Genomic DNA, 23,985 nt, shown 5'->3' with positions numbered 1-23,985 from the left:
GCTGTGATACTTACAGAGATGCCATACATAGATCCAAGTAGATTGTATCAGTATTAGATTACTGTGATACTTACAGAGATGCCATACATAGATCCAAGTAGACTGTATCAGTATTAGATTGCTGTGATACTTACAGACATGCCATACATAGATCCAAGTAGAATGTATCAGTATTAGATTGCTGTGATACTTACAGAGATGCCATACATAGATCCAAGTAGATTGTATCAGTATTAGATTGCTGTGATACTTACAGAGATGCCATACATAGATCCAAGTAGACTGTATCAGTATTAGATTGCTGTGATACTTATAGAGATGCCATACATAGATCCAAGTAGATTGCATCAGTATTAGATTACTGTGATACTTACAGAGATGCCATACATAGATCCAAGTAGACTGTATCAGTATTAGAATGCTGTGATACTTACAGAGATGCCATACATAGATCCAAGTAGACTGTATCAGTATTAGAATGCTGTGATACTTACAGAGATGCCATACATAGATCCAAGTAGATTGTATCAGTATTAGATTGCTGTGATACTTTCAGACATGCCATACATAGATCAAGTAGACTGTATCAGTATTAGATTACTGTGATACTTACAGAGATGCCATACATAGATCAAGTAGACTGTATCAGTATTAGATTGCTGTGATACTTACAGAGATGCCAAACATAGATCCAAGTAGACTGTATCAGTATTATATTGCTGTGAAACTTACAGAGATGCCATACATAGATCCAAGTAGATTGTATCAGTATTAGATTACTGTGATACTTACAGAGATGCCATACATAGATCCAAGTAGACTGTATCAGTACTAGAATGATGTGATACTTACAGAGATGCCATACATAGATCCAAGTAGATTGTATTGTATTAGAATGCTGTGATACTTACAGACATGCCATACATAGATCCAAGTAGATTGTATCAGTATTAGATTACTATGATACTTACAGAGATGCCATACATAGATCCAAGTAGACTGTATCAGTATTAGATTGCTGTGATACTTACAGAGATGCCATACATAGATCCAAGTAGATTGTATCAGTATTAGATTACTGTGATACTTACAGAGATGCCATACATAGATCCAAGTAGACTGTATCAGTATTAGATTGCTGTGATACTTACAGACATGCCATACATAGATCCAAGTAGAATGTATCAGTATTAGATTGCTGTGATACTTACAGAGATGCCATACATAGATCCAAGTAGATTGTATCAGTATTAGATTGCTGTGATACTTACAGAGATGCCATACATAGATCCAAGTAGACTGTATCAGTATTAGATTGCTGTGATACTTATAGAGATGCCATACATAGATCCAAGTAGATTGCATCAGTATTAGATTACTGTGATACTTACAGAGATGCCATACATAGATCCAAGTAGACTGTATCAGTATTAGAATGCTGTGATACTTACAGAGATGCCATACATAGATCCAAGTAGACTGTATCAGTATTAGAATGCTGTGATACTTACAGAGATGCCATACATAGATCCAAGTAGATTGTATCAGTATTAGATTGCTGTGATACTTTCAGACATGCCATACATAGATCAAGTAGACTGTATCAGTATTAGATTACTGTGATACTTACAGAGATGCCATACATAGATCAAGTAGACTGTATCAGTATTAGATTGCTGTGATACTTACAGAGATGCCAAACATAGATCCAAGTAGACTGTATCAGTATTATATTGCTGTGAAACTTACAGAGATGCCATACATAGATCCAAGTAGATTGTATCAGTATTAGATTACTGTGATACTTACAGAGATGCCATACATAGATCCAAGTAGACTGTATCAGTACTAGAATGATGTGATACTTACAGAGATGCCATACATAGATCCAAGTAGATTGTATTGTATTAGAATGCTGTGATACTTACAGAGATGCCATACATAGATCCAAGTAGACTGTATCAGTATTAGATTGCTGTGATACTTACAGAGATGCCATACATAGATCCAAGTAGACTGTATCAGTATTAGATTGCTGTGATACTTACAGAGATGCCATACATAGATCCAAGTAGATTGTATCAGTATTAGATTACTGTGATACTTGCAGAGATGCCATACATAGATCAAGTAGATTGTATCAGTATTAGATTGCTGTGATACTTACAGAGATGCCATACATAGATCCAAGTAGACTGTATCGCAGGCCAGCAATTTCAGCAGCATATGCATACTCATTCAGTGCATCCTTGAACAGGTGCGAAAACAGTGTGGTCATGTTGGCATGCACAGGGTCAATGTATGCAAAGGGGCTACAAGGCAAATAAAATCCGTTACCAATTTTTTTTTCTTCAACTCTGTCCAATATTATTACAAAAATAAGGATTTCTCAAAACTCTCTTGTGAACAGTAATATTGTTTCCATGTTATTTTACTGCTAAACTCCCCTAAATAACCCCTCTATAATAACTTTGTTTATCCTGCAGATTTGCCATTTATTTTGATCCCAATAGGTCATTTCTAATACAAATATTAAAACTCTTTTAGCTAGGAGTATCTACAGCAATATCCAACAGTATGTTTCCAACTATGAAAGTGCCATGTCAGTGATAGCATAGTGTTCTTCTTGTCTGTATGCCTCCATACCACATCTTGGTTAAATGTAAGGTCATTACAATGTACAGAATACAAATTCTAACTTTGCTGACCAGCATTATGTTGCTATGTGGAAACAACATAATGAACATAAATTGGTTTGTTTCCTTTCAAACCTTTAATTTTAAATAATGATATAACAATGAATATGCACTTTATACAAAGTAATATTTCCTACAACAGTATGAAAAAACAATGAATGCAAATATTAGAATCTTATCTTGTAAGGAAAAAAGTTTAACCCTGAACTTTTCTGTGCCAATAAAATCCCACACAAGATTTTTCAAACAATTTAAACTCCTTAAGATGATTTGGTCAAAAATCCATTATTTCAAAAACATTTACAACAGGGTTGATTTAAATTTTGACAGAAGACCTTCAAATTTATAATTGCTGTATTAAAAAGGACTGAATTTTCTGTAAAATCAACTTGTCTTCTTGCAAATTCGATAAATCAGTCCCCAAACTTGTAATGATACCAAGGCTCATATCATCTTTTAATTTAACACAAGGGACTACAATTTCCCCATTTCTCCGGCATTCCATTTAATATCTAAAACCAATGTTTCAAGCCATATGTCACTGTGTAATAGTTTTGTACCAAATTTCAGCTCAGATTCGACATTTTGGACAAAAAATTTGGCATAAAAAGAATAGCAGTCCATTTTCCATTCTGGATTTCCTCCACATATTCCCACCGCATGGACATTTAGGTTGGGATGTGGGGTCAGAGCAATTGCATACTGAAAATTTGGAATTTGCTGCCACTGTGCGGTAGCAGCATATGGTAGTCGCTTACTAGTGGGCCTAACAAATTTAAACGATGTTATATCGACTCATACCTGCATGAAATCGATAGGAAAATGATTTATTTTCTCAGAAATGTCAAGTGTGTGTGTGATTTGGATTTTCAACGTAGCTTTAACAATTTTTAAGTCATATCGCTATGATGACTGCAGTGTGGCAGTTTATAGTTATGCCTAGCACTGGGGCATCATGCCGCAGACACGTAGCATGATGTCCCACCCAGTCACATTACCTTGACACCAGGCCGACCAATTGTAACACTAACCTCATAATGCTGATCACCAAGTGAGGCAACTGTTAGTACCATTTTTGTAAGTCTTTGGTATGACTCGTCTGGGGATAGAACCCACGACCTCCTGCATCTGAGGCAGATGCTCTAACCACTAGTCCACCAAAGCGGTCAGAAATGGCAAGCATTATAATTTTTATGTCTTTAATCTGCTGACAGACTAGATGAAACTACAGCATAAATGAAACCTGATCTGGTACTCGCCATTTGCATTACTAGTCACATGACTTCACAAATCTCAATAGTTATGTGATATCAACAGCATACTCCTTTTTAATGTTGTTGTACAAAATTCAATTATATTAAATGAAAGTTAGTTAACTTTTGTAAAAACCAGTAAGAACTTTCAATTTTCAACATATTTATTTGAAGAAGAACGACAAGAAACCTGTCGCTGTCGCTGCAATCTGGCCAGTCAGATTCATCAAGCAGACAGCACAAATTAATGTGGTAGTCACGTGATACAACTAAACCCTGGCAGATGTTCTAGGAATAAATACAGATAATTTGGGGTTCTTTCGATTTTGTATTTTTATTGCAACCAGCATACGACTTTCATTTAATATTTTTTCTACAATATTTGAGTGTGTGTGTGTGTGTTTGTGTGATTTTGATTTTTAACCTAGCTTTAAGAAAATTTCAGCCATATTGCTATGATGTCTGCAATGTTGCAGTTTTTAGTGATGTCTATGACTGAAGCATCATGCCGCAGACATATGGCATGATGTCCCAACCAGTCACATTATCCTGACACCTGGCATTCCCATCCTAACACTAACCTCTTAATGCTGAGCGCCAATCGAGGCAGCTATTAGCACCATTTTTGTAAGTCTTTAGCATGACTCAGCCGGGGATAGAATCCACGACCTCCTGCATCCGAAACAGACGCTCAAGCCACTAGGCCAACGGAGCAGTTTTCTATAACATTCCAAACGGGATATTACTGATATCATGTGACTACAGAATCTATGAGGTCATGAACATGTGGGTTGTGAGATTCGTTCTCTCGTGTGACTACCATAGCAAATCACGAGTACTAGGTCAAATTTCATCAAAGTCCTAGTTTTATTTAGTTTTTCAGCAGGTTGAAGACATAATGATTTTATTACTTACAATTTAAGAGAAAATAAATAATTTTCATATCAATTCGATGCGGGTTTTCTAGATTTAACAATGTTTAAGTTTGCTAGGCCATCTAGTAAGTAGCTACGCTTTGCCGCCATGTTGTTGGCCTCATGATGTTAGACTGGTTTTTATATTTTCTACATAAGAGAAGATACAGATATTGAGCTGTGGGGAAAAAGACCACTAGACAAATCTAATCCACTGACTGTTAGGAATGACTCAAAAAATGAGTTTATGGCAAGTACCCAAATGATATATACGGCAACCTCCAAATATTCTGGTCAGAGCTCGTTAAATTTAACTCATGATAATTGTTTCGGGCATCAAATATTTGCAGAAAATTCCTGTGTTTTTCTCGACTTACGTCAATATTTGCAAAATTCAAGGATAACTTTTTTCTTGACTTTTTCCCAATTTCCCGGTAGCGTGGGAACCCCGTTCATGACTGTCATTGCCATGGTGTTAGAGAAAATGAAGCCTATTTCAAAACTTAAATGTTAATGTCTGCATCAAGAACAAAAGTGCAATCAGAAAAAGTGATATCTATGTTCTATATTTCAGATGCAATAAGATAAAAGCGATATCTATGTCCTGCCTAGACTTCAAAAGTGATATCTGTGTTCAATACTTCACAAGCCTTCAGAAAATGTAATATCTATGTCCTATATGTCACATGCAATCTGATAAAAGTGACATCTATGTCCTACATATCACATGCAATCAGATAAAAGTGACATCTATGTCCTATATGTCACATGCAATCGGATAAAAGTGACATACATGTCCTATATGTCACAAAAAGTGACATCTTGTCCTATATGTCACATGCAATCAGATAAAAGTGACATCTATGTCCTATATGTCACATGCAATCATATAAAAGTGACATCTATGTCCTATATGTCACATGCAATCAGATAAAAGTGACATCTATGTCCTATATGTCACAAGCAACCAGATAAAAGTGACATCTATGTCCTATATGTCATATGCAATCAGATAAAAGTGACATCTATGTCCTATATGTCACATGCAACCAGATAAAAGTGACATCTGTGTTCTATATTTACATGCAACCAGATAAAAGTGATATCTATGTCCTAGACTATAAACACAACATACTTCAGACTAACCTTATAATTTCAAAACTGGCAAATGCTTTAGGCATCAGGAACTTATCATCCTGCAGGAACCACATCCTTGTCATAGCTGTGTCCTGCAAAATAAGGAAAACCGTCTATGATCGATATCATAATTTATTCTTGATGACAGTATGCAACCCACCATATTTTGACTGACTGACTTATGAATAAATCACATGTTTAATGTTTTGCTCAATTAATCATATTTACATTTTTAGAACTGTACTTTTAGCTGACACTATTTAGCTTTTATTGTGTTGAGGTACTGATAAATGCTAATAAGTGCTAATACATACATACGTATGTACGTACATACACACATATACATACACACACACACACACACACACACACACATATGCATACAAGCTGATATCACCATCCACTGAGAAGCAGCAATAACAAGATTTTCAAGCTGGCCACCATGTTGGCCATTTTGGATCTAATTAATTTTCAATTCAGACCAACTAGACAAAAGAAGTCTTTTGGTGAAATCCCCATCCTGATATGACCACCTATTCTGGTGAAGTACTGACAACAAGATTTTCAAAGTGGTCACAGAGGCACCATTTATATTCAGAAACAACTAGACCAGTGCTGTCCAACACGCGGCCTGCGGGCTGATTTTAAATGACCCACCAGAGCTCAAGCTTTTCAGTTTTCTGCTGCAGCCCTCGGCTTCAAGAAGAACATTTTTCAGTGACCCATGATGTCAAAAAGGTTGGACAGCACTGAACTAGACCTTGGAATAAATGTGTGTGTAAAGTTTCATGGTGATCCAACAATTGTGCCAACAGAAAGATATCAAACAAAAGGTCACAGCATGCAATTGTTTGGTCTTTTAAATATGTTCTAAAGCACTGATCATAGGAGAAAAAAAATATTCCTAAATTGGGAATTCTGCGTGATTCTGAAATAGGGACCCAGTGAACATGGAAACAATTACCCCCTAACATTGGTGGAAAATAATAAAATGAGAGTGGTGCCAACTATTTCATATAGTTTCTATTGTCATGATGTATTTTATGCATGGACTCCCAAGTATGTGGAAATAACAAGTTTGATATGTTATAGGGATACATTAGAGTCAAGATGTATGTATGCACTGCAGCAAAACTTAGCACTCAAAACAATCTACTCCACAAACTGGCTGGCTCTACCTGGGACGCTAGTGCTCAGACACTCAAGACATCAGCACTGGCCCTCTGTTATTCAAGAGCCGAGTATTGCACTTCTGTCTGGGCTCGATCATCCCACACTAAGTTAACTGATGTCCAGTTCAACACAACAATGATCATAATCTCTGGAACACTATGTCCTACTCCTTTACCATGGCTGCCGGTACTAAGCAACATTCCTCCTCCACAGCTGCATCACCAGGAAGCAACCACAAAAGTGTTGGCTAAGTCTATGTCAGTTAGAAACTTCCACTGTACATGGATATCACCTCACATCCAGCAGTCCACTTGACTTTGAGATGCCCAATCTGGTTAAGTCCATTGCCAAAAGATATGACAGCTATTTCGGCAAGGAGTGTCAAGTAGTCTTCAACAAATGTTGTAAACCGATCCCTCGTACATAAGCCATCTGTCTGCCCTCCTGGCTTCAACCTTCCAGGTCATCTGTCAACCACACTGAACCAGTTTTGGACAGGACAGGGTTGTTGTGCAGTCAACCTTGTTGCTGTGGAGCTCTTCAGACCATGTCAGACAATGTGAACAACTGTCCACTGACAAAGTTCCCTGGTGGACTGCAGGCTCTGCACCTTGCTGATGATGTTTATAATGGCTGAGCACACACTGCACACAATAATAATAATATGCACTGTATCAAATAACAGTACTTGTCCCAGAAACAGAACAAAACAAATGTGGATTTATATTTATTACATACCCCTTTTTTACACTTTCCAAGTGTTTTCATACATACAGAGTGTTAATGGAATCCAACACAATTTGAAATTTATGACAGCTCAATTAGGTGCATCTAAAAATATTTATGTGCTAACATCACTGAAAATGCATAAAGAGTTCCAATTTGAGTGACTGTGCTGGATTCACAGACTGCACATTCTTACTGAATGCCAGATCATCCATGTAAGATTAAATGGGGACACCACTCCCTCGAATACTCGCAACCTGATAAGTTATCAAGCCAATTATAACATGGGGTCAGGCATGGATTCCAATTTTCTAAACCAGAAAATATCCAAAAATTGATCCCTATTTTGCTGAACAAAATTGCAATCAAAATAGATAACTGAAACTTTGATATAATGCTTGTTTTATCATCATAAACAGTAGACAGAACCTGGAAATCTGAACCAACATTATGAAATTATCAACTTTTAATAAGTCACATAATTTGTTACATTTTATTAGTACAATGTAACTAACAAAAATTTTTTTAATCAATAAAAATGTTATTTATGCCTAGTGGAGGCCGTACTTTACTAAATAAAATAAAAACCAATTAAATAATTACTTTAATAAATAAATACCAATTAAATAATTAATCACAAATGCAATGTGTCCTCTTGTATTTAAACAAAAAATGTGTCAATTTACCAAAACAGCTATGTCCACGAGCATTTCTCTGAGAACCTAATTAAGTGCCAACCATGTTTTTATATCTCACTGGTGGAAGTATTTGTTGTATTGTTGCACTGACTTAAAAGCTGACCTCCTTTGTATTATCATGTTAATTACATCTTTTGAATCAAATAAAGGAGGTGGAATTAAAGAAAAGTTAGAAGTAATGCAAATCCTACATGCTTAAGATCTAGTGGCCTCAGTCATATGTTGAGTGATCTCTTTTCAGCTGATCAATAGAACACTGTTATAAATGTTATTTTGCACTTAACATAATTAAACTACCTAAAATTAACCTACCCAATCATAACTGTGATCAAAGATAACAAAGCAAATGAATACTTCGTAAAATAAAGAGTTTTGTTTCACAGCTCTGCGGGAAACGAGTTTCCCAGAATTCCTGAATTGGCACTTAGAGATATTCTCAAGGATGATAAGAAGTTTCACTATTACTTACAATGAAATCACGGCATCAATAATTTATTGACTGAACAATATAAAACTCAAGTTCTGACTTAGATAATTGTCTCATGAAATAATTTTTGCTAGTTTTTGAAGTAAGTAATCTTGTTTGGTGGTGTATCAACAGCTAGTCTGGTTCCCTGCTACACACTACTCTACTAAATACCTCTCAAGGAACCAGACTAATCAACAAAACAAAAAGCAGTGACGAATACACAAATGTTTTCATGTACTTATGGTTGTTGAAACCAGCTGGAATAATGTTAATGATCCTTCAGATGTTGGACATTTTGAAATGTAATTTTAAATGTAATTTATATAGGATAATGAACAACTTCATTAAAAATGCGCTTTATTGACTATTAGTCTCTATGCAATTATAAAACGGAGATTCAGTCATTCAACAGCCTGGTTCCCACCCCTAACCCTGCCCCTGCAGTTTTCTGGAGGTCTAGTGGACTTTTTGAGAGGTCCTTAGGTAACTCGCACCCTTGGCTTATAGCGTGGCTTATGTTTCCAGACCCTGCTGGGCGCAAGTTATCAAGGGAAAGGTGCATGTAATAAAACATATTTATATGCACTTACTGGATTCCTTCATTTAATAATCCCCACCATTTATGGTAAATGCTTATTAACTCTGGGGAAAATTTGGATTTTGATGAAATGTGAGTGGCAAAATTCTGGTGACGTGAAGTTAGAAGTTACAAGAAGAGGCTGATTGCAGCGTTGGAAGTGGTTCTTATTGTACAAGATATGTTCATTATGATGTAGGATAACTGACATTTACAGCAGTGGTAGTGGCTAATGTATGCTAATTGATGTATCCAGCAATGGAAGTCACTCTTGCTGTACAAGCATGATATGCTCATTATGATGTATGCTAATTGATGTATACAGCAATGGAAGTCACTCTTGCTGTACAACCATGATATGCTCATTATGATGTATGCTAATTGATGTATACAGCAATGGAAGTCACTCTTGCTGTACAACCATGATATGCTCATTATGCTGTATGCTAATTGATGTATACAGCAATGGAAGTCACTCTTGCTGTACAAGCATGATATGCTCATTATGATGTATGCTAATTGATGTATACAGCAATGGAAGTCACTCTTGCTGTACAAGCATGATATGCTCATTATGATATATGCTAATTGATGTATACAGCAATGGAAGTCACTCTTGCTGTACAAGCATGATATGCTCATTATGATGTATGCTAATTGATGTATACAGCAATGGAAGTCACTCTTGCTGTACAAGCATGATATGCTCATTATGATGTACGCTAATTGATGTATACAGCAATGGAAGTCACTCTTGCTGTACAAGCACGATATGCTCATTATGATGTATGCTAATTGATGTATACAGCAATGGAAGTCACTCTTGCTGTACAAGCATGATATGCTCATTATGATGTATGCTAATTGATTTATACAGCAATGGAAGTCACTCTTGCTGTACAAGCATGATATGCTCATTATGATATATGCTAATTGATGTATACAGTAATGGAAGTCACTCTTGCTGTACAAGCATGATATGCTCATTATGATGTATGCTAATTGATGTATACAGCAATGGAAGTCACTCTTGCTGTACAAGCATGATATGCTCATTATGATGTATGCTAATTGATTTATACAGCAATGGAAGTCACTCTTGCTGTACAAGCATGATATGCTCATTATGATGTATGCTAATTGATTTATATAGCAATGGAAGTCACTCTTGCTGTACAAGCATGATATGCTCATTATGATATATGCTAATTGATTTATACAGCAATGGAAGTCACTCTTGCTGTACAAGCATGATATGCTCATTATGATATATGCTAATTGATTTATACAGTAATGGAAGTCACTCTTGCTGTACAAGCATGATATGCTCATTCTGATGTATGCTAATTGATTTATACAGCAATGGAAGTCACTCTTGCTGTACAAGCATGATAAGCTCATTATGATGTACGCTAATTGATGGAAGTCACTCTTGCAGTACAAGCATGATATGCTCATTATGATATATGCTAATTGATGTATACAGCAATGGAAGTCACTCTTGCTGTACAAGCATGATAAGCTCATTATGATGTGCGCTAATTGATTGAAGTCACTCTTGCTGTACAAGCATGATATGCTCATTATGATATATGCTAATTGATTTATACAGCAATGGAAGTCACTTTTGCTATACAAGCATGATATGCTCATTCTGATGTATGCTAATTGATTTATACAGCAATGGAAGTCACTCTTGCTGTACAAGCATGATTGCTGTATAAATCAATTAGCATTATGATATATGGCAATTGATGTTTGCAACCTTGTTTAACTTAGTGACTCTTATTGTGCAATTAAGACATGTTCATTATAACGTATGGTCGAATATGTAGTCTTCCTAGCAAAGCTTTGGGAAAAATGGAAAATGCAGAGGGTTAACACTTACAACACTGTCCATGAGTGCCATGGAGTGTGCAGCCTTACAGTGGTACTGCCTTATAATGAAGCATATGCATTTAATTTTACCACCATCCAATGAAATGGGATTCATGACATTAGCACCTCATAACAGGAACTGTATTATAATGAAAGTCCTTACAATGAGAGACTGCTATATTCTGGAATATGTTAGCTGCACTTGATTGCTGGAGTTCTGTCCACACAAAAATTAGACCATTATAATGATGTACATAATTGTAACATATCTCCAAAAAATACAATGGATATGAAGCTTAGTGTTCATGGTATCATTTTACTTTATTTCTGAGAAAAAAATGGTCTGTTAAAATTATCATTTGTTGATTTGAAGACAGGGATGTGTTGTTAAAAGTATAAAGACTATTAGAATACAGGAACCAAAGCTGAATGAAAAACATGAAAATCAGAAATCTGCAAAATCCCAAAATGACAATAATTGACTTACCTTGATTACTTCAGGTACCAGAGGTATCTGAAAAATTATTTAAATACATTTTCAGAATGCAGCATTTACGAATTCAATCTACATCTTTCAGTTTGTACTAGTTCTCTAAATCAGTAATTTCTTTACATTCTTTGTGCCATATTTTCTACCTATTCATTATACAGTGAAAAAATGACAGAATATTTCATTTAATGATCACTGTATTAAAACAATATCCATACTCCCTGTGGAGTTTTGGGGGATATTTGGTCATGCTTGATGTCGGATGATATATATTAAAATTCCACAGAGTGCAATAGTTTGTCTACCTGATAGAGAATCAGAGAAAATGTATTTTTTTTACAACTGATACAGGACATTGCACCACATGAAGAATGTATCTGAATGAAAGATGTCCATTCAAGAAATGCCATGGAGATGATCTCTATGGACCAGAAACTTGCATACAAAATTACAGAATAATATTGGACAAATATAGACCTTTGTTGAGGTGAATATGAAATTAATTGAATCAATAAACCTCATACTGACCAATACAAAGATACTGACAGACTTCCTCTATTACTCTTTGAAGGGAACTGTTGATACAGATGTATCCACACCAAAGGAGGTGGAAGAGTCTGGACTAGCAAGATTCTACTCTATTAACACACACACTTGTGTACAGGGTATATGAATATAAATTTCTACCAAAGGAGGTGGAAGTGTCTGGACTAGCAAGATTCTACTCTATTAACACACACACTTGTGTACAGGGTATATGAATATAAATTTCTACAATCAAATGGGTGAATTGACGAACATGTTTAGCTATGAATGGTCTAAATGACAGACCTGGATGGTAAAGAGATAACCCATTTGCTCTGCAACTCTGCAATCCTGTGTTTGACCTCGAATGGCACTGAGTTACAATCCGACTGCAACCACAACCTCAAACTAAGCAAGACGTCTTTAATAAAGTTTTATGATTAAAAGCTATGAAGAGATTATTGACTTTACTGAATATCAAACTTGACAATCTAGTGAGATGTACCAATTTGCCTTGGACAATCTAGTGAGATGTATCAATTTGCCTTGGACAATCTAGTGAGATGTATCAATCTGCCTTGGACAATCTTGTGAAATGTATCAATTTGCCTTGGACAATCTAGTGAAATGTATCAATTTGCCTTGGACAATCTAGTGAGATGTATCAACATGCCTTGGGCAATCTAGTGAGATGTATCAATTTGCCTTGGACAATCTAGTGAGATGTACCAATTTGCTTTGGACAATCTAGTGAGATGTATCAATTTGCCTTGGACAGTCTAGTGAGATGTATCAATTTCCTTTGGACAATCTAGTGAGATGTATCAATTTGCCTTGGACAATTTAGTGAGATGTATCAATCTGCCTTGGACAATCGAGTGAGATGTATCAATCTGCCTTGGTCAATCTAGTGACATGTATCAATCTGCCTTGGACAATCGAGTGAAATGTATCAATTTGCCTTGGACAATCTAGTGAGATGTATCAATTTGCTTTGGACAATCTAGTGAGATGTATCAATTTGCCTTGGACAATCTAGTGAGATGTATCAATCTGCCTTGGACAATCTAGTGAGATGTATCAATTTGCTTTGGTCAATCTAGTGACATGTATCAATCTGCCTTGGACAATCTAGTGAGATGTATCAATTTGCCTTGGACAATCTAGTGAGATGTATCAATTTGCCTTGGACAATCTAGTGAAATGTGTCAATTTGCCTTGGACAATCTAGTGAGATGTATCAATCTGCCTTGGACAATCGAGTGAGATGTATCAATTTGCCTTGGACAATCTAGTGAGATGTATCAATCTGCCTTGGACAATCTAGTGAGATGTATCAATTTGCCTTGGTCAATCTAGTGACATGTATCAATCTGCCTTGGACAATCTAGTGAGATGTATCAATTTGCCTTGGACAGTCTAGTGAGATGTATCAATTTGCCTTGGACAATCTAGTGAAATGTATCAATTTACCTTGAACAATCTAGTGAGATGTATCAATCTGCCTTGGACAATCGAGTGAGATGTATCAATTTGCCTTGGACAATCTAGTGAGATGTACCAATTTGCCTTGGACAATTGAGTGAGATGTATCAATTTGCCTTGGACAATCTAGTAAGATTTAACAATTTGCCTTGGACAATCTAGTGAGACATATCAATTTGCCTTGGACAATCTAGAGAGATGTATCAATTTGCCTTGGACAATCTAGTGAGATGTACCAATTTGCCTTGGACAATCTAGTGAGATGTATCAATTTGCCTTGGTCATTCTAGTGAGATGTATCAATATACCTTGGACAATCTAGTGAGATGTATCAATTTGCCTTGGACAATCTAGTGAGATGTATCAATCTGCCTTGGACAATCTAGTGAGATGTATCAATTTGCTTTGGTCAATCTAGTGAGATGTATCAATCTGCCTTGGACAATCTAGTGAGATGTATCAATTTGCCTTGGACAATCTAGTGAGATGTATCAATTTGCCTTGGACAATCTAGTGAGATGTATCAATTTGCCTTGGACAATCTAGTGAAATGTGTCAATTTGCCTTGGACAATCTAGTGAGATGTATCAATCTGCCTTGGACAATCGAGTGAGATGTATCAATTTGCCTTGGACAATCTAGTGAGATGTACCAATTTGCCTTGGACAATCTAGTGAGATGTATCAATTTGCCTTGGACAATATAGTGAGATGTATCATTCTGCCTTGGACAATCTAGTGAGATGTATCAATTTGCCTTGGTCAATCTAGTGACATGTATCAATCTGCCTTGGACAATCTAGTGAGATGTATCAATTTGCCTTGGACAGTCTAGTGAGATGTATCAATTTGCCTTGGACAATCTAGTGAAATGTATCAATTTGCCTTGAACAATCTAGTGAGATGTATAAATCTGCCTTGGACAATCGAGTGAGATGTATCAATTTGCCTTGGACAATCTAGTGAGATGTACCAATTTGCCTTGGACAATTGAGTAAGATGTATCAATTTGCCTTGGACAATCTAGTGAGATGTACCAATTTGCCTTGGACAATCTAGTGAGACGTATCAATTTGCCTTGGACAATCTAGTGAGATGTATCAATTTGCCTTGGACAATCTAGTGAGATGTACCAATTTGCCTTGGACAATCTAGTGAGATGTATCAATATGCCTTGGACAATCTAGTGAGATGTATCAATTTGCTTTGGACAATCTAGTGAGATGTACCAATTTGCCTTGGACAATCTAGTGAGATGTATCAATTTGCATTGGACAATCTAGTGAGATGTATCAATTTGCCTTGGGCAATCTAGTGAGATGTATCAATTTGCCTTGGACAATCTAGTGAGATGTACCAATCTGCCTTGGACAACCTAGTGAGATGTACCAATTTGCCTTGGACAATGTAGTGTAATGTACCAATTTGCCTTGGACAAAGTACTAGTTACTGATTTTTGTGAACAATTACCAATTTCAAAAGTTACTGTGAAATGCTGGTAATGAAGTTGTGCAGCAGTTTTTCTTGGTCCAGATATAGTTTTTTAAAAATATTTTCATAAAATATGATCGTGTTTATTTTAATACAAGTTACAGTGAATTCATTTTTTCATGGGTATTAATTTCGTGGTTCTGCATTAAGTTATATTTTTATCCATCCTTAATTCATGGACAGGGAAAGAGGCGGTATTTCTTCTGCATAATGGTAACTGTTCACTAAACTGGTTCCTCATGAAAAATGTTGAATTTACAGTAACTTACAGAGGCAGAAATCAAGTGTAGTTTACAGGGGTGGGGTGGGGTGGAGTTTTTTCTTTAAAGTCTCTTCAATCCTACCAATTGATTTTTAATTTCTTTTATGAATTTTTTAAATGTTGCAGATGCCACAAGAATGTCATGCCAAGAAGGTCCTGACCAGGATCTAAGTAGAAGACAGACACACAAAATTCTGCATTCAGTATGACCCCTGGAAAAATATCAGTATTTGACGTAATTCTTAGTTTTTTCTCAAGCAATGGTCAGTGTATGGTGAGGTACAAAAACCCGGCTTCCTGATGAACACTCCTATATGTAAGAAGAAAAAACTATTGTTGTTGATGCTGACACTGGCAGTGAGCAGCAGAATCAACCAGCTACTAATGACTGGAGAAAAGCAATACATTCCCAAATACATTCAATCCAAATAGTGGTGCCATTACTAATACTCTGGCAACACGTTTTAGAATTGGCAACAAAACTGGATACAATACAGTTGTGTCCAGTCTAAGGAATGACCCAAGCCATCAAAAGTAACATGTAAAAGGTTGTCAAATCTTGTTCTACATCAATGTAAATTAAAAATAAACTTTTCAAAGGGTTTCATCAGTCTTACCTCTTGATCTCTTACAGATAGATCAAAATTTGTGGGTATAAACTCATTCCTGTCTGGAAATCTTAACTTCTCATCTAAGCCACAATTCTTCCATTTCTTGAAAAGAAAAGAAAAGAAAATAATCTATAACCGTACTGTCCTTAAACCATTCTAAAACTGTTTTCACTGAAAGTAAAAACCAAGTACAAAATAGATAAGGTCCACAATATGTAAATATTTTGCGAAATTTGCTGGTCAATGGATCAGTAAATATTTAATGTAGAAAGGATGAAAAGATTGTTGACTGGAGACAGAATTCAATGGCATCAGATTGAAAAGATTGTTGACTGGAGACAGAATTCAATAGCATCAGATTGAAAAGATTGTTGACTGGAGACAGAATTCAATAGCATCAGATTGAAAAGATTGTTGACTGGAGACAGATTTCAATAGCATTAGATTGAAAAGACTTGACTGGAGACAGAATTCAATAGCATCAGATTGAAAAGATTGTTGACTGGAGACAATTCAATAGCATCAGATTGAAAAGACTTGACTGGAGACAGAATTCAATAGCATCAGATTGAAAAGACTGTTGACTGGAGACAGAATTCAAGAGTATCAGATTGAAAAGACTGTTGACTGGAGACATAATTCAATAGCATCAGATTGAAAAGATTGTTGACTGGAGACAGAATTCAATAGCATCAGAGTGAAAAGACTTGACTGGAGACAGAATTCAATAGCATCAGATTGAAAAGACTGTTGACTGGAGACAGAATTCAATAGCATCAGATTGAAAAGATTGTTGACTGGAGACAATTCAATAGCATCAGACTGAAAAGACTTGACTGGAGACAGAATTCAATAGCATCAGATTGAAAAGACTGTTGACTGGAGACAGAATTCAAGAGTATCAGATCGAAAAGACTGTTGACTGGAGACATAATTCAATAGCATCAGATTGAAAAGATTGTTGACTGGAGACAGAATTCAATAGCATCAGAGTGAAAAGACTTGACTGGAGACAGAATTCAATAGCATCAGATTGAAAAGACTGTTGACTGGAGACTGAATTCAATAGCATCAGAGTGAAAAGACTTGACTGGAGACAGAATTCAATAGCATCAGATTGAAAAGATTGTTGACTGGAGACAGAATTCAAAAGCATCAAATTGAAAAGACTGTTGAGTGGAGACAGAATTCAATAGCATCAGATTGAAAAGATTGTTGACTGGAGACAGAATTCAATAGCATCAGAGTGAAAAGACTTGACTGGAGACAAAATTCAATAGCATCAGATTGAAAAGGTTGTTGACTGGAGACAGAATTCAAAAGCATCAGATTGAAAAGACTGTTGACTGGAGACAGAATTTTAATAGCATCAGATTGAAAAGACTGTTGACTGGAGACAGAATTCAATAGCATCAGAGTGAAAAGATTGTTGACTGAAGACAGAATTCAATAGCATCAGATTGAAAAGATTGTTGACTGGAGACAGATATCAATAGCATCAGATTGAAAAGACTTGACTGGAGACAGAATTCAACAGCATCAGATTCAGGCTACCAATGCATTTATTATTACTATATTTTCTGTTTGTTTACAATTGCTTTTATTTATAAACTCCAAAAATGATTTGCCAAAACAATTTTGTAATGTACAATAATTTTCTGACATGTTTTGCAAACATTTTATTCTTCTCATGAACTAAATTTTTTTGGACAATTGAAGGAGACATAGTGAATCATTTTCAAGCAAAACTCTCCAAATGTTGCCTGCAAATAAATAGAGAAAAAGTTTACTTCAATTGGTCATGAATATGTACCTACTTATCTCATAAAATGACTGCACTCTGAGATGTCAGAATTTTGGGAAATTTCAACTGGGTACCCATCAATCCTAGCAATCAGTCACCCAGGTACCCGATCAAATGGAAATTGTATTAAATGCAGTGTATCCCCCAGGGGTGTAAAATTGAGGGTACAAAAAAAAACTTGGTATCAAAACTGGGGGTCAAATAAAAAATGTGGGGGGTCAAAAATGTAATGACAAATTTTGATATGACTCGTACTTTTTCGGCTTGAAATAGGATATTGCAACTTGTACAACATACTCTCTCTCTTTCTCTAAACACACAAATACACCAACATGCACAATTAACAAACAAATGCATTATCCATTCAAAGAATAATTTTATTAGTTCATTTTTCTTTTAAAGTCGTACTTTTAACAGTCTCCTCAAGCAATATTATAGCCCAACACATTACATATAAGCCAATACAAAATGCCAAATAAATCTTTTTAACCAATTGGGAGTTAATTTACTGCCTTTCATAAAATGTGTACTATTGTAAGTTTCATTGTACTTCGTCCTAGAACACATTTATGCAAATATCAAGTAGGATAATGATTCATCGTCTTTCTAATAAGTTACACTTGAACTTTAAGATCTTTCTTTTATTGCAGCAAAAGTTAAAAACCAACAAAATCTACAATGAGCCGCTGACTTTGTAATCCAAATAACGCATTTGTCTCTGCAAGTTTACTGATTTCTTTGCTGTGAAATAATGTCTTAGGTTATAATGTGTTCTCCAGATATCTTATGGTGAACGAGGGCAGATTTTTAAAAATTCTAAAATCCTGTCACGAAAGGATTACTCACTTTTGCAGTCTTTGCAATCACACGATCAGAAGTCACACCGATAATCATAATGAATGTGCCGTATTCCAGTCAAGGGAATTATTTTCACTATTTTTCATTAAAGTTAGATCCACAGTTACTCTTTCGTGTTCTGCTTCTTTCACTTTCTTCGCTAATGCTTTTTAGTGCATGATGTTTTAATCTGGAGACCTCTTTCTAGTGCAACAAGCCTTGAGGTTAAACATCTAGATGACAGATGCTGAACTCAATGGAAATCGCGAGAAGCTCGTGACATTAAGGGAAGCTACTCTGTCATAACATTGCCTATGCTAGTCTGGTTCATTGTTTTTTATGTTCCCTGCATTGCACTGTGCTATACGAATATAGGAGCGCAAGGCAGGGAGCAAACAAAGAGGGGAACCAGTCAATGCCTATACTCGAAGTATATACGACGCCATCCATCGTCCAATGCATTGGGTATTAAATAAATCCTGATCATATTATGAAAATCCTTTGCATCAAAAAAATGCATGGCAACAAAATGTGTGCGTCAATTTTCTCCAGCGTGCGTCCCTGACGCACAAATGTGCATAAAGGGAAACACTGTAAATGTGAACCTGAACTGCTTTGTTGTAGGTTCAAACATGCCACACACACACACCCCCCAAGATGTATAAGCATAATTATTACTAATATAAATGGCAAAAATGCCTAATCTGAGCATGAAAAAACTGGAATATATATTACATGCCATAACTATAGACAACTATGAAAAACGTACATTTATTTTTTCTACTTACCTGGATCTGCAGTTTAAAACAAATTCACATACTTACAATGGTCAAACACAAGATTCGAACCCATGCAGACAGAGGTGAGATTACAGTGATCCAGTGAGGTGAGGTGAGATGTCAGTGAGCACTTTAGACCACTCGGCCACTCAGGGCCCCTACTGCTGTTCACATCATACACATCATCAAAATGTTCATCTTTACAGACCAGCACATTTTCACTGCTATTCTGATTAACACAAACATGATGCTACTTAAAAGATTGTAGTATCATTTTGTGCTTTTCCTTCAATGTACCAACAGCATATATAACCCATTCAACCAAAGCCTGTTGACTGCAGTGTATGAATAGGACATATAACCCAGTCAACCATAGCCTGTTGACTGCAGTGTGTCAATAGGACATATAACCCAGTCAACCAAAGCCTGTTGACTGCAGTGTGTCAATAGGAAATATAACCCAGTCAACCAAAGCCTGTTGACTGCAATGTGTCAACTGGACATATAACCAGTCAACCAAAGCCTGTTGACTGCAGTGTGTCAATAGGTCATATAACCCAGTCAACCAAAGCCTCTTGACTGCAGTGTGTCAATAGGACATATAATCCAGTCAACCAAAGCCTGTTGACTGCAATGTGTCAATAGGACATATAACCCTGTCAACCAAAGCCTTTTTGACTGCAGTGTGTCAACAGAAAAATATAAACCATAGCATGCAGGCTGGCAGGCTTATCTGTCTGTCACTGCTTTCACTCACTGATGTTAAAACAGCCATAGTCTGGTGAAGTCTGTCCAGCTGCAGTGAAGATTACTTGTAAAATGTTTGTTGATGCTCACATCAAAAGTCAGCATCTTTGATGTACAGGGATTATTGCTGGTAAAACATTTCCATGCCACAAATGTTTGTTCACATTATCACTGATGTGAACCCAGAATGAGTCCATCACAAACAAAAAATTTTCTATCTTGGTAAAAGACAAAAAAATTTATTCAAACCATTGGTCAGTGGCCATTAGTAATTTAGTATTCCTCTCTTTCTCTTCTACTGTGATAACCCAACCTCTTGTTGTCTTATGGTCAAGATCCCTCTTTCCCATGACAATAATCATCACTGGGAAATGGCTCAAATAAACAATAATGTGTCTCTTCTCAAAGCCAGTTACATAAATGCAAATATATTTTGTTCCTATTTTGTCCACTGGTTTCTCTGGCACAAGATCAAAGAACTGAAGCATCTCATCTATGTCAATAATAAATTATCATCAAAGTTATCTTGGTACACCTGTCCTGTATGTAGCAAAAAGCTATATTCGTTTCTAAATCATTAAGTAAACATTATGCAATAGGTCTTGTTCCTTATCATTAATAGGTGTCTTCATATATGAAACACCATGCTTTAGTCCACTGGATGTTCACGCTTCTACAGATGCCCATTCTAGTTAAGCTTTGCAGAGAAGTCAATTTTCATGTGTGTATTCATCAGAGATTTAGAAAGTTTGCATTCCTCAGCTGCAGGTCTCATTCCATAGAGATTGGCATTATTAAAATGTTCTGCAGATTTCATACCATGGAGTTTGGCATGGTTAAAATGTTCTGCAAGTCTCATACCATGGACTTTGACTTGGTTAAAATGTTCTGCAGGTCTCATACCATGGAGTTTGGCATGGTTAGAATGTTCTGCAGGTCTCATACCATGGAGTTTGGCATAGTTAAAATGTTCTGCAGGTCTCATACCCTGGAGTTTGGCCTGGTTAGAATGTTCTGCAGGTCTCATACCACGGAGCTTGGCCAGGTTAGAATGTTCTGCAGGTCTCATACCATGGAGTCTGGCCTGGTTAGAATGTTCTGCAGGTCTCATACCATGGAGTTTGGCATGGTTAGAATGTTCTGCAGGTCTCATACCATGGAGTCTGGCATGGTTAGAATGTTCTGCAGGTCTCATACCATAGAGTTTGGCATAGTTAAAATGTTCTGCTTCTACTTTAACTTATAACTTGGGTTCCATCCTTGCCCCAAATGAAAGCTACAATGCAAAGTTTGCTAATAGTAGGGTGGTGGAGATATTGAGTTAATGTGTGAAAATGAAATAGGAACACAAAGCAGACATTCGGACAGACATCATCTAAAGTTTAGTAATAGTAGGTGGTGAAGATCTCGAGCTATTGTGTGGAAATGAACTAGTGAACAGATGGCAGACATGCAGACAGACTGACAAACATCATCTTAACGTGACATGTCAGGCATACAATGGATTGTTCTAGTTTGGTGTTTTAGGGCACAGCAACATGTGCAGGTCATTGAGTGCCAAGGTAATCTGTGTACCTTGCCCAAGGTCATATAACAGCAGGTGACCTGGGCTGATCCAGCAGCAAAATTTGGACCCACAATCATTAGGTCAGGAGACCCGCATGATAACTACAGACACAAGGTGGCTCCTGTAATGCATACAAAAATAATAAAAGAAGAAAAGAAAACGGAAAGAAAAGATGAACAATAGGTTATGTTATTTACCAATCTCAATGCATTAATCACCCTCGTAATACTGATTATATATTCCATTTGTTTTCAATGTTTATGTGCAACCTCTCTGCTCCTTCCCCCAGCCCCTTACTACTGATGCTTAAGAATGACCACCATACATAATTTCTACACTCAGTTTAAAAGAAAATATTCATTTTTATGCCTTAACTACCTTCAGAATCATTTTTCATTCCGAAATCTTAAGTTTTGTTTTCAATTAACACAGTGGTAAAATTATAAGTGCATTTGTAGTGTAAATTTTCATTATCACTAAAGGCAGTTCTAGTAAAATATACTTGGGGAAAAAAGGAAGGCACTTTTAGTGTGGAGTAGTCGACAATAGATGCAATTAAGAATTTTGTATCATTTTCATAATAACTCTTTGAGCAAGTAGAATACATTGGGACATATTTTTAAAAAGTGCCTTTCCTGGGTACAATGCATGTTAAAATGGAACAGCCCTAATTATATAGTAGAAAGTAGTTGAAAATTACTAACATGCTGGTTTTCTTGGAAAATACTTGTTATCGTTGTTATTGTTGTTGTAGGGTTTAACCCCATTTTTCAGCACACGATAGGCTATACATGGTGGCCAGTATTAATGGTGGAGGAAGAACCCGGGAAATCCCTGGAAAGAACCACCAAACCTCAAGAAGCTACTGTCAAGCTTTCTCACATACCCACATTGGCTGAATCCGAGACTCAAACTCACACAGACAGAGGTGAGATGGCAGTGATCCATAACGGAGAGTGCTTTAGACCACATGGCCACTCAGGGCCCTGGAAAATACTTGTAATGGAATGACTATTTTCTGGTGTAATAAATATATTATAAAAATGTTTCTAACTCACTTTCACTTTCACGAGTAGTACATTATTGTAGGTGCTAATTTTGTTGCTGGGGCGATTTTATTCTCCTGGTTATTTTGGAACTTAAAGAAATATTTATTTATATTTTGGGGCATCAGGAAGAAACAATATTTTTTGCTGTCTGAAAACAAACAGAAAATATGGTAGTAGGTCAACATCAAACATACTTAATTTCCTACCAGCTTTATCAGAAAATATGTCTGCCATATTTTTAATCAAACTTCCTCCTTACCATTATTCTTAATAGATAGAGTATTTTGTTACATAATATAAAATAGAGCACAAGAATGATTCATTTTTCATAAATTATATTTTTATCCCCTAAAATTATGCTATTATTTCTCCTTACATAACTGCAACTTAAGAAATACATTTTATTGGAATTTATTTCTCATATACATTTACTGGAAAAAGATGGTCCAAAAGACATCAGAAGGAATCATTTGGCGAAGTAATCATGACAGTCTATAATGTCAATTAAAAACTTCTAATAGAGAGGTAATGAAATTAAAGCTCCATTTGGTCTTTAACTTGTTAAAAACAAATAGTTGGATATAATTAAAATATATCAAAAGGGACAAATTTTTGGATAGGCTAATGTACCTATCAAAAGTCATAACAACTGTTAAAAAATAACACTGTTGTTAAGTCCTCTGAAATGATAAGAGAGGATCATGATGAAGTATACTGTTTGAATTAAACAATTACGTCATGCAAAGTTTTCATCAAGTACCACAACCATGAGGAGACAGATGAAGGCTGTTAGAAAGAAAAAAGGAAGTGGGATCCAG

General features: G+C 36.1%; 1 protein-coding gene across 2 annotated transcripts in view; it reads right to left on the bottom strand.

Annotated features, from left to right (window-relative positions):
• The window catches only part of LOC149794988 (insulin-degrading enzyme-like), a 151,224-nt gene that overhangs the window by 75,425 nt on the left and 51,814 nt on the right, over positions 1-23,985 (bottom strand). For both annotated transcript variants that reach the window (XM_089964649.1, XM_089964650.1), the window contains exons 16-19: positions 16,391-16,486; positions 12,009-12,035; positions 6,010-6,092; positions 2,168-2,312 (exon numbers count right to left, since the gene is read on the bottom strand). In XM_089964649.1, the coding sequence (XP_089820775.1) occupies positions 2,168-2,312; positions 6,010-6,092; positions 12,009-12,035; positions 16,391-16,486 (351 nt within the window). The remainder of the gene's footprint in view (positions 1-2,167; positions 2,313-6,009; positions 6,093-12,008; positions 12,036-16,390; positions 16,487-23,985) is intronic.

The sequence above is a fragment of the Sinohyriopsis cumingii genome, chromosome 7 (genome assembly GCF_028554795.1).
Source record: "Sinohyriopsis cumingii isolate HCF-2022 chromosome 7, ASM2855479v2, whole genome shotgun sequence".
Lineage (NCBI taxonomy): Eukaryota > Metazoa > Mollusca > Bivalvia > Unionida > Unionidae > Sinohyriopsis > Sinohyriopsis cumingii.
This window is presented reverse-complemented; position numbering and strand designations above follow the sequence as displayed.